This window comes from Falco rusticolus, chromosome 1, assembly GCF_015220075.1.
Source record: "Falco rusticolus isolate bFalRus1 chromosome 1, bFalRus1.pri, whole genome shotgun sequence".
Lineage (NCBI taxonomy): Eukaryota > Metazoa > Chordata > Aves > Falconiformes > Falconidae > Falco > Falco rusticolus.
Window position 1 is genome coordinate 18210618 of NC_051187.1, and position 15312 is coordinate 18225929.

Consider the following 15312-nt stretch of genomic DNA (forward strand, 5'->3'; position numbering starts at 1 on the left):
AGCACTGCCTTGCCACACGCCCCGCCTGGCCTGGCTCCGGATGCCTCGTCAGCAGCCTGCCTGCGCTCCCCTGCCAGGGCTTTGGGGGGTCCTTCCCCACCAGCGGGGACATCATTGCGCTGACGGTCTGCGCTTCTGTACCAGGACAGAGGCATCCTGCAACACACGTGTGACATTCAGCCAAGCTGTGGCCAGAGGTGGGAGTGGCAGAGGACAGGCAGGATTCTCCAGGAGACTGCAAGGACTTACCATGCTCAGACTATTATTTAAATTCTCAGTGTTTATTTAGTACTTGCAAAACATGTAATTATAAAAGGCTTAGCACATGGATTTTCACAAGACATGAAGAAATCCTAACTATTGCACAGTAAATATAATTTTCTGCTCTATATTAATTGCATTTAGTAATAATTTTTAAATTTATCTTATTTAAACATTAATATTTCTAAGGTCCTTTCACCTTAAATCTTTCCAGCATCCTCTCTCCAAGCTACAACAAGCCCTGTATTATCTTCCAGTGCAGGATTATAGCAGACTCAGAAGCTCGAACACAAAGGAGTACACTCTCGTTCAGTAATTGTTTTCCCTTGGAGGAATCTGACCAGGAATGGGTTCGTACTGGTTTTGGCTGGGATGAAGTTAATTTTCACCATAGTCACCAAATTTCTTCATAGTAGGATGGTACTGCGTTTTGGATTTGTGACCAAAACAGTGTTGGCAACACCCCAGTGGTTCAGCTGTTGCCAAACAGTGCTTGCACAGCATCAGGGTGTCTCCTCACACCACCCCGCCAGCGCATAGGCTGGAGTCGGCAAAAAGTAAGTATAGGACACAGCTGGGAGAGCTGACCCCAGCTGACCACAAAGGAATATTCCAGACCATATGATATTGTGCTCACTGATAAAAGCTGATAAAAGAGGAGGAAGGTGGGGCAGACATGGGGGGTTAATGGCATCTGTCTTCCCAAGTGACTGTTACATGTGATGAAGCCCTGCTTTCCTGGGGATGGCTGAACATCTGCCTGCCGAGGGGAAGGAATGAATGTATTCCCTAACCTGCTTGCTTACACACCAAGCTTTCACTTGATCTATTAAACTATCTTTATTTCAACCTACAAGTTTTACCCTCCAATTCTCCTCGCCACCCCACTGGGGGAGCGGACAAGTGGCTGTGTGGGGCTCAGATGCCCATGTGGGCTAACCCACTACAGGGTGCTTTGTGATTCCCACTTCTCTAAACAGTTCTGAAAGTTCTTTTGTATAAGCATAAGATGTTCTTATCAGCAAGATACAGGCAGTGCAGGTATCATCTTTGTCATTTTTTAACTGTCAAATCATTGTTACAGGCACATGATGAAACCCAGAGCCCCAGAAAGGGCGTCAGCCTGCATCCCTTGACCAGCTGTTAACAATTCTGGTTTGCAGAGATCTGTGAATATTTCACCTCAAATAAATGGCAAGGGGAACCTCACTAGGTTTATTCACAGCCATCGCTACTGGCAAAATGCATCAGCCAGCACAGCCTCTCCTAGACTCACCACCCAGAGGGTGGTTGTTCAGAGCACAACAGAAGACAGACATCCTGAAGACTGCAGGGAAAACGCTGTCAGCGCAATCACAGCTGAAACTTCAGCTGCTGTTTGTCACTGAAGGAAGGCAAGCGCTTTGGTGCAAGACACAGTGTGTGCATCCCTGGAAGCAGCCCTCTGCGTGGCATGGGGTGGAGGTATGGACTGGTATGTCTTGCTCCGCAGTCCTCCTGAGAGCTTGTACCCACTGGTCCCTCTGTTTCAGCATGGTTTTTTAGTTAGGAGTCCGACCCTTCTCTCGGTTAGTGCCTCGCTAAAGACTACTCTGTGTGCTCGACAGCTCACTGAAATAACCCAATACAAAAGAAAAAAATTACATCACAGCTTAAGGAAACAGACACAAAGCGAGCACTCAGAGTATGACTTGCACATGGCGCCTTCTCTCTTCAGTAGTAAACCATCTGTGAAAGCAAAACACAGCACCAACGTCCTGTGAAGGATTTGCTGAAAAAAACCAAACAATTCCCTTTCTAGAACAAGCCTGAAGCAAAGCCCCTTTCACTCAGGGTGACTTCCCCAGCTTCCAGCTAGCCTGCCTCCTGCCCCCTCAGCATGCACTGACTGGTTACCTTGGATGCTGTATGAGCTCCCAGCACTGCCAGGGAAAGCATCATGCTTTGGCTCTGGGGGGAACCTTCTCCAAGCCCCACATTCACTACTCTAACAAAGCTTTGCCCGATCTCAAACCACATCTACACACAGGAGAAGAAGAAGGCTCCTACCTCACTGTGACAGCCACAGCAGTGCTCTGAAACCTGCTGCTCCTTACCACACACTGAGCCAGCCCAGCCTCTGAACAGCCAGCACAATCAAGAGGGCTTTTCTCTTCAGCACAGACTGGTGATTCTGAGAAAACCCAAATGATTTCAAGATGCCGTGAGTTTCCACCCTTCGCTGAGAAGGCATCCACCTAGACAGGGCCTGCCTCCCTGGCTGGTGCTACAAGGCCTGAGCCAGTTGCTGGCCCTTACACCTCCTCCTAGATCCAAATGTGCAGGCAGGCTGTTTTCCCTGGCTTGTTGGGCTCCTGCATGTCTCCTTGCAGCAGTAACAATACAGAAGACGCGGAAGGGCAGAGTCCTGATCCACCCTGCCATCTCCTGTCCCTTCAGTGGCTGCTCCCTTAGGCTTACTAAGCCCCCGGGGTGCCCACTTGAGCCTCGCATGGGGCAGCCAGCATGGGCACATATCGTGTCTGGTCTGCCAGCCACAGAGAACCAGCTGTGCTCACACTTGGGAGTTTTAGTTCTCACCCCTCCACCTCAGGAGGCATCTCGAGTCCTACAGCCAGCACCAGCAGGCCTCTGCCTCCTGCAGGGAGGGAAGGACATCCCATCCTTCTGCACTACCCAGCCAGAAACAGGGGAGGAAATGGAAATAACTGAGCTAAGGTCAGATGGGGGCTGCAGCTGGGCAGGGAAGAGGAGCTCGTTGGAAATCTAGGCTTTCGGACAGAGCCGCCCCTCCCCAGGGCACTACAGCACAAAACTGCAGCTGACCAGGCTGGGCTGTGGAGCAGCTTACAACACTGCTGAAGAAAGCCCTGGAATTGAAACCACTCCTAACCTGTCCAAAAGGTACCAACCTCTGCCTCTGAAGGAAGCTTCTCGTGGGCGTCACCTACCAAGGCAGAGCAATAAATAGTACAGCAGCCTAGGAGATCTCTCTGAGGACATTCCTATTCTAGATACCACTTGCAAGAGTGAGAAGCAGATCTTGATAATTTCAGGTTGCCAGGTATCGTAAGTCTCAAGACAGAAAAAACAGGCCAGGCTCCAAGAAAGGGCTGCAGTTGCAAAGAATGAGCTTGCAGAAGATCAGACGAATTGCACATGCACTCACACAGATGGCAAAGACCCAAAGCTCACCTTTATGATCACCGCTGCCACAATCCCCAGCAGGGCCAAGATGACCAGTCCCGCTCGGCCCTTGTTAAACCGCTTCAGGAGGAAGAACTTGGCCCAATCCACCTTCTTCTGGCTGCTGGGTGGGTATCGGAGCTTGTTCGTACCCTCCATCTTCAGGTCCTTGATCAAACAGGCACGGCGGTGGGAGAAGGTCTCAAAGCTGTGCTTGCCGTGGTAGGCTCCCATCCCGCTGTTACCTGAAGGACACAACCCAGGCAGGTCACACCACAGGCTCAGGCAGTCAAACCTTCGGCCACTTGAGGCCACCAGCAGGGCAAGAAGCAGCACAGGAAAATTTCAGTTGCTTGTCAGCTGCACTGCATGTTACCTGCCCTGCATCTGCCTCACTGCTGTTTAAAGGCACAAATTCTCTGTCTTCCTGCAGGACAAGGGATCCTTCCTCTCTGAAGCACTTCTCAGTCTCTAAGAAATCCATCCCTGCTCCATCCCTCTTCTTCCCCACCTTGTTCTCAGTACACACCCTCCAGTATTTTGCTGTGTTCCTATCTGCACTGCTCGCTTTGCCTCTGAGCTGTCTCCAGCTCTCCCCTGGGTTTAGCGCCCTCTCAAAGCACCATGCTAAGGCTCCGAGATCTGACTGGTGCTGTATGAGAAAGGGTTTCGGAGGAGCTTTGCAGGATACACCTCTGTTTTCCAATTCCAGGACAATGTGCGCTGTTCGCAGCAGCAAACAGTGCCGGTTCACTGTTGGCTTGTGAGCACTCTAATACCCAAACCCGCTTTTGCAAAGGTCCTGCAGGCTGTTGTGTAACTTCTTCCAATTCTCCCCAAGCTGAAGTCCTACCCTTCCTCCTGCAATTACTGCCGATCACTCCAATTGCAACCGATGTTTTTAATACACCTTCCACGTTAGTCTGCACCAACTGTTTCAATCTTCCCAAAAACACCCCCAAAGGTTTTTTCCTTTTGGTCCCTGTCCTAATGTACTCCCATAATTTATTATTGAGATCTGCTATACAGAGACTTCTTGTCTGTAACAGGTGCAGGAGTACCCAGACACAAACCAATAGCGGCTCTTCCCTGGGTTACACCATGCAGCAAGTCACAACACTTAAGGAGCTCCAGTAACTTACCGACACCACCAAAGGGTAAGGTTGAGAGGAAGAAGTGCATGATGACATCGTTTCCAGTAACACCCCCACTGGAAGTTTCCGAGATAACTCTTTTGATTAACTGGCAAAAGAAAATAAACAAACAAACATTGCAAGGGCTCAGAAGACACCAGACTGTGTAACAGCATGACTGGGAGGGGAGCTACGAGCCAACAGGCCATTGTGATAATTTTCTCTGGCTAACAGCTTGGACAAGCCCTCTCCCCACAATGTTAACTCAAGGAAAGCGGGAAAGTTCAGAGGAGGAATGTGAAAGATGGAAACCTGAGAGCTCACTTCCCTAGCAACGTATTAAAAGTAACAAAATTAATCATGAAAGAGTATGTGGCACCAAAGAGGAAATGGAGCTTTTTATCCTATTTCACAAAGTCAGGCAAACCCAGAGTCCTTCAGCAGGAGCCTGGGAGCCCCCAGCAGCCCTGGGGACACTCACGGCCCCCCTGAGCCAAACGTGGCGATTCGCACACAAAGAGGAGCTGACACGGACCCTGCGGGCAGCCGAGCCTGGGACCGGCCACCTTTGGGATCAGACGGCACAGACACAGCTCCACGGGGCAGCACAGCCCAGACCCACCTTCTTGTTGTTGGAGAAGACATACAGGGCAAGGGGCTTCTCCCGACGGTTGATGAACTCAATGGCTTCCTCTACGCTCCTCACCGTCAGAATGGGGAGGACCGGTCCAAAGATTTCCTCCTCCATCACCTTGGACTCCGGAGAAACATCGGTGAGAATAGTTGGTGCTGGGGTAAACATGAGGGTGGGAGATGGCGTGAGCAGGACAGAAGACATGGTCCATCGTAGGACCTCGTCCTGAGCACTGCCTGCGTGCAACGCACTCCAGGCAAGCTGCAGACACACGCAGCCCCCACAAGGCACCCGCTACCGCAGCAGAAGGTCCCACCCTCCACCTCCCCTCCCCAGCCGCTGCCAGAAGCACCTATGAAGCACGAGGCCTCGTCAGCCTCTCCCCCGTGAGCGATCTTCTGCCCTTCCAACAGGCCCAGGACCCTCCTGAAGTGACGCTTGTTGATGATCCTTTCGTAATCCGGAGATGACTTCACGTCTTCCCCGTAGAACTCCTGCCAAAGGGCACAGCAGAACCAAAGCGCTCAGCAGCCCTTCACAACAGCCACAGCCCCAGGAGCTTGGACCTGGGCTGTAACGGGCACAACTCCCGCGGCACGAGCTCAGCTCACCTGCAGAGTCGCCTTGATGTTCTCCACCACCTTGCTCTGGATGGACGGGTCGCACAGGATGTAGTCTGGGGCGATGCACGTTTGCCCGCAGTTCATGTACTTCCCCCACGTTATGCGCCTGCAGGGAAAGGGAGAGGGTTTCTCCACGATCAGTCCCTGCCAGACCCCACAGCCCGGCCCATCGTGCCTGAGCGACGCCAGGCTGCGGGAACAACGGCCCAGAGGCTTCCACCTGCCCCACTGCTGGGACCCTGCCAAGGGCTCCAACAGCCCGACCTGCAGGCGACGGCCAGGTCACAGTCCTTGTCGATGTAGCAGGGGCTCTTCCCGCCCAGCTCCAGGGTGACGGGCGTCAGGTGCTTGGCGGCCGCTGCCATCACGATCTTGCCCACTGCGGAGTTGCCAGTGTAGAGGATGTGGTCGAACCTCTGGGTCAGCAGCTCTGTCGTCTCAGGTACTCCCCCAGTGACCACAGGGTACAGCTCCTGCGGGGCAAAGAGATTCATAGTTACCTTGATTACACGGACATGTATCAAGGCAGCAGCTCTGCATGGGGCAGACTCACTGGTGAGCTACGTTATGATCTAGACAAAAGACAGCGACAGAAGAGACAAGCCCTGGTCCATCCCCTGCAATGAGTTTCGCTTGCCACTTTGTGCCACGTGAACTAAAAGAAATGGAGGCCAGGCAGAGTCAGGCTGCAGAGCTGCTCTCACACATGAAGACCTAGGACACACATGGCTACTGGGCTCTCCCGAGGGCTGTTTCCTTCCACAGCTCTAGCCCCCTGACTAGAGAAAGCACTAACGCCTGGGGGGAGATTTCACAGGGGGGGCATGCTGTCATAGCCACAGCCTGTCTCAGCAACACAGTGTAACAGATGTCAGAACTGCCAGAAAAGCGAAGGACAAACATCATGTCCCACTGAGAGTGTTTCAGCAGGACACAAAACCCCAGGATGTACCATCGCTGAGCAAATGGCACCCAATTGTCAGGAAAAGCCAGGCACAGCCAGCATCCAGCGCAAACTTGTGCTTACCTGGGGACATCCCCAGCACAGCGTCCAAAAGTGCAGCTACTGCATTGAGAAGTACATACACGCCTCTACACAGTCATAAATGTCAAAAAAGGCTGTCACGTTGCAGCAACGTTATGTAGGCACGTTAGGTTACACAAATGCAAGAACATGTCAACATACCTTTGTACTTTAAGAGTAATTCAACCCTTCCTGCACCTCCTGCTTACGCCCCTTTGGAAAGAGTGGGCAACTGATATAACCCTAACCTGCAGGAGCCCTCTGAAAGCAGGACAGGTATTTCCTCAAGATAATCACATTAGGCACAGGGTCACGCTCACCCGGTCAAGGTACTGGGGGAGAAGATCAGCCACCAGCTGAGCCGTGTTCTCGCTGATCTCCGAGGGCTTCACCACCACCGCATTGCCTGCAAGACAAAGGCAGCGTGGCCACTGAGCCCCCCGCACTCCCCTCCCGCAGCGCCCACCCAGGGCCCCGCGGGGGACAGGGGCTGCGCTGGGTGCCCACCTGCTGCGATGGCCCCGATCAGAGGCTGCATCACCAGCACAAAGGGGTAGTTCCAGGCCCCGATGATCAGCACCACCCCCAGCGGCTCGGGGCAGATGTAAGCCTCGTCCCGCATCGTCAGCAGGTTCTTCTTCACAGGCCGAGGGGCTGCCCAGGACGGCAGCTTGTCCATGGTCAGGGCCAGCTCCCCCAGCACGCCCAGGATCTCGTGGCTGTACGCGTTGTGCCCACACTGCAACGACAGGGAGCTTGGAGAGGGGACGGCCAAGGGGAGGCACAGCCAAGTCACCCGGCACCACGGGGGCCATCGGCTAAAGCCACCCGGAGCGGCCAAGGCGGCCCTCGGGGGGCCCGACTCTCCCAGGGCCGCCCACCGCCCAGGCGCGGCTCAAGGGAGCACCCCCCGACCCCCACCTTGTGCAGATCCGACTTGATGGCTGCCAGGATCTCCTTCTCCTTCTCCCGCACCATCCGCTCCAGGGCCTTCAGCTGCTGCAGCCGGAACTCCAGCGAGCGGCACCGGCCCGAGTTGAAGGCGCCTCTGGCCCGGGCGACGACCTGCTGCATCCGCTCCATGGCTGCTCGGGGCTGCAGGGGACAGCAACCGGGCCCGGCCCGCCGCCGCTACCGCTGGGAACTGGCTCTTCGCACCGGCACCGGACACACTCCCACCGGCAGCCCCCACCCCACCCGCAAGGCCGACACCGCGCCCGGGCCCCACCCTGCCGTACCTCTCCGGTGCTGTACACGCTGCGGTGGGCGACTGAGGGCAGGTCGCGCAGGAGCCCGGGGGCGGCTCGCAGGCACGGGGGAGGCGGCCCTTCCCCGCGGCCCGGCCCCCCTCACCGCCCAGCGAAGCACGGCGGCCGCGGGGCCCCCGAGGGCGGCACGGCCCCTCCGAGCAGCCCCGGAGCGCCAAGCCGCTGAGGCGACCCCCTCCCGCCGGGCCTCCCCCGCCCACGGAAGGGCCCCGCAGCCCCCGGGGTCCCGTCCCGTCAGCCGCTCCCGCCTTCCGCTCACGTGACGGCGCCGTACACCCCCCCCGGCGGCGGAATGGGAGAGGCCGCGAGGCCACGCCCCCTCGCCGGGCGCAGAAGCGGCTGGCCGGCGCGCGGCCCTTAGCCCGGGTTCCCGCTGCCGGTAGCGCCCCGGGCGCGGTGGCTGCGCCGGTGCCGGAGGGGAGCCCGCGGGGCGAGAGGCGGCAGCCAGCGGCTGTACCGAGCGCTTCTGCCGCCGGGCGGGGCCGCGGGGCCGCACCACTTCCCGGGGAGGGGGGGGGGGGGCAGCGGCCCTCAGCTGCAGGCGGGAGGTTAGTGAGGCCGCAGAGACACGTCACACACACCCCGGCACAGCACCCACACCCCGACAGCACCCTACCCACCCCCGACACAGCCCCCCCACCCCGACATAGCCCCCCCCCCCAACCCCTGCACACACCCCCCACCGGCCGTGGGCTCCCAGCTCTGGCCCTGCCTGGGTCCCGCAGGCTGTGAAATGGTGGCAGGCGCGGGGTAGGGGGCCAAGCCCCCCATGGGTTTGCCATCCCAGGAGGGCAGGGGGTACGGGGGTACGGGGCAGCTTTACCTCTTCGCTTCTGCTCTGCGGAGGAAATGCTGTGGGAACTCGATGTGCACCTTGGCTCGGGGCGGCTTTTTGGAGCGGAGGTGCTGGTGAAGGGGTGGCTGGTGCTGGTGAGGGGGTGGCTAGCAGCGCCCTGCCAGCAGCCTCCTGCCCAGCTGGGAGCGAGGGGGCAGGCAGTCAAGGCAAACCGGGCAGCAAGCGCTGAAAACGCAGGTGGTGGGTTGTAGGAGGCAAAGCAGGCGCCAGGAATAGCCTGGACAGGACAGTTGAATTAACCTTGATACAGCACTCGCATGGGAAACGAGCCAAAAAAGCAGGGAAAGGAGCTGAGACAAGGCTGGGCTCATTCCAGTTAAAAATAGTGCCACCACAACTTGTTCTAAGAAATGCAAGGGGAGTATTTGTAAGTTACTCCTGGGTTGTATGCGCTACCATTTCTGACATCCACAGGCCAGTTATTGCTGGTGCTCCTCAGCTGAAACTACACCCAGCTGAAGCCCTGCCCAGCACCAAAAGCACAGGGCTGGCAGCTGGGTGCTGGTGTCCAGGAGATGGGGCTAGTGTGGAGCCCACGTTTCCCCCCAGTTTCATGTCATTTTCCCAGATCAGCCTGGCTCTGGGAGGCTGGGGGTCCCTCCAGCTCAGCAGGCTGCACCTGAGCCACGACTCCCCCCCCGCCCCCCACCCCCCAAAAAAGCTTGGCTTTCGTGAAGTCAGTTGGCTTCACTAACCGTTCGTGGGCTGTGGCTCAGCCAGCACGTGAACATTTCACAAGCTATTGCGCGAATCTCAGCAGTAAACAGTCTGCCGTGGAAAAGAATGACAAGAGCAACTGCCAATAGTTGCATGCAGGGAGCAACATGTGAAAGAAAAACAGGCTGGGCTCGATGGGGCACTGTGATACATGAAAAGGAGCTGGGGTTGCATTCAGGAAAACACGGGTAGGAGAAGTGGGAATGTTCCTCCCAGGAGCATTACCTGATGCAAACACGCTCTCCTTGATCCTGTTAGCATCCTTGCAGGCAGGGCAGGTTGGAGCTCTGTCCAGGCACTGTGCTGTTTGGAGGTCTGAGGAAAATTAGATAAGGAATTAATACTGCTGCAATCAGAGTAAGTCTTTGAGCTCTTGGCGTGGAGCATTACATTGTGCGTGGGGGAAATGCTGCAATGCACCCTCTGCAGGCAGCGCACCCATCAAGGGATGTCTGCAGGAGCAGGGAGGTAGGTATTTACCTGTTTTCCAGAGTGGCCATTCTCCAGACCCTGTAAAATTCTCATCCTTCAGCCTGAGGGTTTTCTGCCATAGCTTGTACTTGGCATCGCACACAGGAGGCAAATGTCCCAGCTCCCAGGTCATCCCGTCGGTCAGCAGGCTGGTACCGTGCCACACTTGCGCAGAATCCTGGCCTTCAGGCTCCTCGGTATTCGCAGAAATGAGACAGCAGCAGCGTGCTGGGGGACGGTCCCTTTTGGTCCTTGTCAGGGACATCTTTTAGCCAATTACAGACTGCAAAAAAGGCTGAGGGCGTTTTAAGCGTTGCAAAATATTGGTTGAGTCTCCCTGGAGCGGCTGGGCGAGACACGTGGATCTCAGGGAAGTGGGGGATCTTGAGTGAGATGGAAGAATACCCCAGGCAGCACCCAATGAAACGCATGGCCTGCAGCATGCTCCCCACGCCTAGGAGCTGACAGGATTTTCTATTTTTATTCAGTCACTAAGAAACAATAAAGGAGGGAACTATTTATGGGAAAGTAACTGAACTCCAGAGGAATCAGGAGGTAAGCAGTGCTACAGGGGCTCTAATCCCCAGGGCTAGACTTACAGCAGCAAGAGACAAGAGACATTTTATTGAGAAGCTGAGCTGGGCACTCCCCTCTCCCCCCTATTCCTCGTGACCCCTTGCTCTTGGCGTCAATTATAGCAAGGCACCGTGGTGAGACAGGATCCCAGCCCTGCGCTGGGCCTGGGGAGCATGCCTTTGTGTGCCTCGCCCTGCTCTCAAAAGCATCCAGCAGAGCCTGGGGAAGGAGGACTTTGGTTTAGAAGATAAGCTGTGCAGTATTTTGTTTCAGGGGTCCACCCAGTAACACAGCTAATCAATAAATGGTTTTTTAGCTTGCACACCATGCTCACAGAACGTGAAAGTTTTTAGCTAAGCTGACAATCCTCAATTTCTGCTGAAACGTTTACCTTGTCTTGAGTTCCAAGTGTTTTCTAAAAGTCACACAATCCGGCCAGTGGCACAAGATGGGCAGATACAGAAGCCCAAACAGCACTCAATCATAAAAGCGGGTACAGAAGATTAACAACAGGGAGAGGTTTTAAGGAACATACACGAATAAATGCAGCTCAGTTCATTTATGGCATCACTTGTTTTGAAAGCTGTGGCTGATCTCACATTTGCAAGAACAAGATACTGTGTAGTACAGAGCCATGGTCTGTGGGCTGCATTGTAGACATAGCTGGGGCCATGGAAAATGTGAAAGCGACACAAAGAAACAATGAAAATGATTGGCACAAAGACTGCAACAAGACTCAACAGCACTGCTGGCACTTAGTTTGCTTTCAGCCAAAGAGGAGGGGGGAGCCTGCCACATACAAAAGCCTATTGAAAAGGTGTTTGTCCCAAGAAGCAGTGCCAAGACTTAGTTAGACTGGGCTCCAGCTGACTTAAAGACCTCAGAAGAGGGGTGACCGAGATATACTTCACTGAGCTACAGAAAGGAGGAGCTGTGCGGGCACTTTTTAAAACACCACCCTGGGCTATGGATCAGGTTGGACAGGGAAGTTCAGGATAAAAGATTTACTTGAAGACTTAAAGGCATCCTGGATAGTCAAAAAAGATAGTAGCAAGCAGAGTTCAGAGCAGAAAACGTGTCAAAGGATCAAAACTTTTTAAAAAAACATGCAAAAAGACCAAGAGAGAAGGAATCAAAAAGGAGGCAGGTCACAAGTCAGGTCACAAGCCAGCCTATCTGAATTTCAAAGCTGAAAACAAGCTTTGGAAACTGTGGTATCCAGCTTCACTTGCTCCAGCTGAAAAAACAGCTTCCTTTTTGGTGCGGCTGGGCTGTGCACTTCACAGTGCTGTGCCACCGGTGGGTCACAACAGCTACTGCCTCTGAACACAGAGGTGACGATGGCGATACCTTGGCATCGCTGTACGAGAAAGTAACAAGAACTACGCAGAACCCAGCGAGTCCCAGGGACAACTCGCACCTCTCAACTGAGAAACGCTTTTCAGAATAATTTGGGTTTTTTGCTCTCTGTATCAGAGGAAGGGCTGGGAGTTCAACTTCTTGCTTATAAAAAGCAGCAAATGTCAGAATCAAAATGTGGTTTAGATTCCTTAGTCAACATCATACGCTATGGAGAGAGCAGACCAAGTATGGAACATGGTGTTGAGCAGATGCTAGAGAGCTGAACTAGAAAAGCACATCAAATATCTCCTTTCAAGTCCTATCTTTCAAAGGCAGAACCCCCACCCACCACCCACCCCATTTGGTAGAAACAAGCACCTGCTGTTCAGTGCGGAGATGTGAAGACAGAGGACAGCTTCAGGATCTTTGCAGAATGAGTTTATGCGGAAAGACAGGCCATGAACATTGGTCTCCTCCTCCTGAAATCAGCAAACAAGAATAGCCCTTTTCTTCTCCTCCTGTTTGTGCAGCTGTTGTCTTGCTGGCAAGAGTGGAAGGAGAATGAGCTTGAATCCTGGAAAAAAAAAAAAAAAAGAAAACCAACAAAAACCAGTGAGTTCCTGGGAAAAGCTGCCTATCTCCTAGACTTGTGCATTAAGGCTTTTGCTTTGTTCCTAGATTCGTGTTCAGGCGTATCATTAGCATTCCCTGCTCACTCCTTCCTCATCCTCTTTATGTGCCAGTGACAAGTGTAGGACTAATTTTCTAAAAAATAAATTGGGAAAAATTTGATAGTACAACTAAAAAATACAACCACCCCACACCACCTACCACTGCACACCTCAGCTGGTGAGAGGATATTAGCTAAGGTGGACAAAGCCTGTTTTTCGTAAAGTTTGGATAGAAGCTGTGACTTACTGCCAGTTTTTGTCAATTAGCTCCGTATATGCTGTTTTGGCAACCCAGACAGCTCCTCTTTGCTAGCGGCAACAAATAAGCACCTTGTTGAAAGAACATACAGCTGTTACCCAGGGACCTACTTAGCATATTTATTTTCAAATCCAAGTTCTAAAAAAAAAAAAGCAAGCAGGGTAAATTGTTTTCCTAAAGCAAGAGAAAACACACTCGGGGACACTTTGTACCAGAGCCATTCGGAGATAACAAACTCAAGCAAGTTGCCCTATCCTGCCCTGGTGGCACATCCAAGTGCTGAGGGAAATACTCAGCAGCCAGTTCAACCAGCCAAGTACAGACTTTTTTAAAAGTTAACACCCTTGGCCTTTGGTTACAGAGACACAGGAACTTGGTTTTACCATAGAAACACTTCTAGTGTCAGTATTTATTTTTACCTTAATATACATTTATACAGGCCATAATAAAAAGGCTATTACGCAACAGTTCAGTGAGTTATTACCTAGTTTCAAGAATAATGCATGCAATTACAAAGGAGAGGTAGAAACACCGTATTAAAGACCTAAAAATACAAACATTATATAAACAAACACTTTCAAATTAACTGTTGGAATTTCATACAGATAAATAAGGTAAAAAGTACATTACTCTGTCAAAGTAAAAGAAACACATGGTTATCCAAACACTGAAACAATATTTTGATGTGTAAGCCCTGTACAACTTTGTCAAATAGTTCAGACCACTGTGTTTAAGAGGATTAAAATGATTTTGTCCTGGAGAATGGTTTATTCAAGTATTCAAGCAGTTGAGTAACAAAAATAGTCCCAAAAATAAAGTATAGGAACCAGTTCCAGAGAAGCTGATCTGCCTAAATACTTTGCAAATCGCTGTCCTGATGATCTCATGGGATGCTTGAAATGATAACGCCTATAAGGCTAAATGAAGCTTCCCACCTCTCCCCCAAAATGCACACAAAATAATCCTGATTTTTCACACACTGTATGTAGACACTCTACACCAATTTATCAGCATCTCAAAACCCAGTATTATTTTCTGGTTTTGCATGGTTCCTTGCAGAACCTTTCAGTTTACACTATTTATTGTAATACTGCCCAAGAAACAAACCACAGAGAACTGTCATGACACCCCTAGAGACTGCAGGCATTAATGCACATACCGCATGCACAACAGAAGATGCAACCAAATCTATATAAAAAGCAAACAACCAGCAACTCAACATTGCTATTACTGAGAAAGTCCAGAGCAGTAGTTACTCAAGTATTAGACAAATAGGTATAAAATGGAAAGGTTCACATGAATACAAGTTTTTACAGCTTGTTTGAAAGTCTTCTAGAAGCTACATTTGAAATTCTGAAAAGAATTTTATGTACACTGAAATGAAATTCAGCCAAGTCCATTGTGCCTTCTTTCTCTAATTTTTTTTAATACAGTTCTTCAAAAATGAATATACAGTTACTTTAGTAAATTAGTGCAAAACAAAATATTTTGGAAGAAGATCATCAAATTGCATCCACATCAGCTGAAAACCCACGGGGGATTCTGCACAGATGAAGCACGATTTCTTCTATCCATCTTTCCCCCGTGTAAAAGGGCTTTCTCACCATCCCTTCATATGACAAGCTGAGCCATGTTTACAACATGTGAGCTCCGACACAAGCCAGCTTAGCCCTGAAAGCTTCAAACAGCACTTACACATGATTAAGGGTTTCCCAAATTCACTCTGCCACATTTTACGGACAACTTAAAAATATTTTTCACAAACTTTTGAGGGAATCTTCTGAGGGAAATGTCCTTTTGTACCTGATGCAGAAGGATCCACTCTCTACAAACCTTGTGAGGAAAAACCCAACCCCTAATCATTCAAGTTCAAAGCGCACGTACAAGGATCAGTTTGAAATGTGAAGAGAGATTCTTCTAAATTCTGTTGCTAGGAAGAAAAAGGAGCTGCTGGATTGGTAAGGCAAGTGTACTTTTGGAATTTCTCCTCTTTGAATATGCTGCTGTTTCTTTGGTAGTCACCACAGAAATGTCAGAATCATCTTCCATGTGGGGCAGAACAAGGACAACAATTAAGCTGTAGTGAAAAAAGTGCAGTATCACTGATGTGGTCCCTTATGTTCACACCATCTGGTCCTTGGGATATTCCTACTGCTCATATACAGCCACTGTGCTGTAGCAAAGTGCAGAAAGCCTTCGCTCGATGCTAGATTTATCTGCAGAGAGGTAAAAAACAGGTGATGACTTTGGTGTTATTTTACAATTCATTAGTTTAATGTACTTTTCAGTATT

The 15312-nt window shown here is 51.7% G+C and overlaps 2 protein-coding genes across 6 annotated transcripts in view; both read right to left on the reverse strand.

Moving 5' to 3' along the window:
- Positions 1–260: 260 nt before the first annotated feature.
- LOC119140736 (aldehyde dehydrogenase family 3 member A2-like) lies at positions 261–10306 on the reverse strand. Of its 5 annotated transcripts, XM_037372272.1 has the most exons (14): positions 10183–10306; positions 9928–10017; positions 8953–9150; positions 7783–7956; positions 7369–7600; positions 7182–7267; positions 6102–6310; positions 5826–5943; positions 5567–5708; positions 5203–5369; positions 4590–4689; positions 3457–3692; positions 2311–2434; positions 261–1989 (listed from the first exon to the last, which is right to left on the reverse strand). In XM_037372272.1, the coding sequence occupies exons 4-13, from the start codon at positions 7942–7944 to the stop codon at positions 2354–2356; spliced, it is 1533 nt and encodes a 510-aa protein (XP_037228169.1). In that variant the 5' UTR covers positions 7945–7956; positions 8953–9150; positions 9928–10017; positions 10183–10306; the 3' UTR covers positions 261–1989; positions 2311–2353. The 5 variants fall into 5 exon arrangements, with proteins under 5 accessions (XP_037228169.1, XP_037228167.1, XP_037228173.1 ...); XM_037372270.1 differs by lacking the exons at positions 8953–9150; positions 9928–10017; positions 10183–10306 and adding an exon at positions 8100–8335; XM_037372276.1 differs by lacking the exons at positions 8953–9150; positions 9928–10017; positions 10183–10306 and having other exon boundaries at positions 261–1872; positions 7783–8093.
- Positions 10307–13397: 3091 nt separating this feature from the next.
- Positions 13398–15312, reverse strand: part of ULK2 (unc-51 like autophagy activating kinase 2) — a 40259-nt gene continuing 38344 nt past the window's right edge. The window contains exon 28 of the mRNA XM_037372332.1: positions 13398–15236. Coding sequence (XP_037228229.1) covers positions 15169–15236 — 68 coding nt within the window. The 3' untranslated portion in view covers positions 13398–15168. The remainder of the gene's footprint in view (positions 15237–15312) is intronic.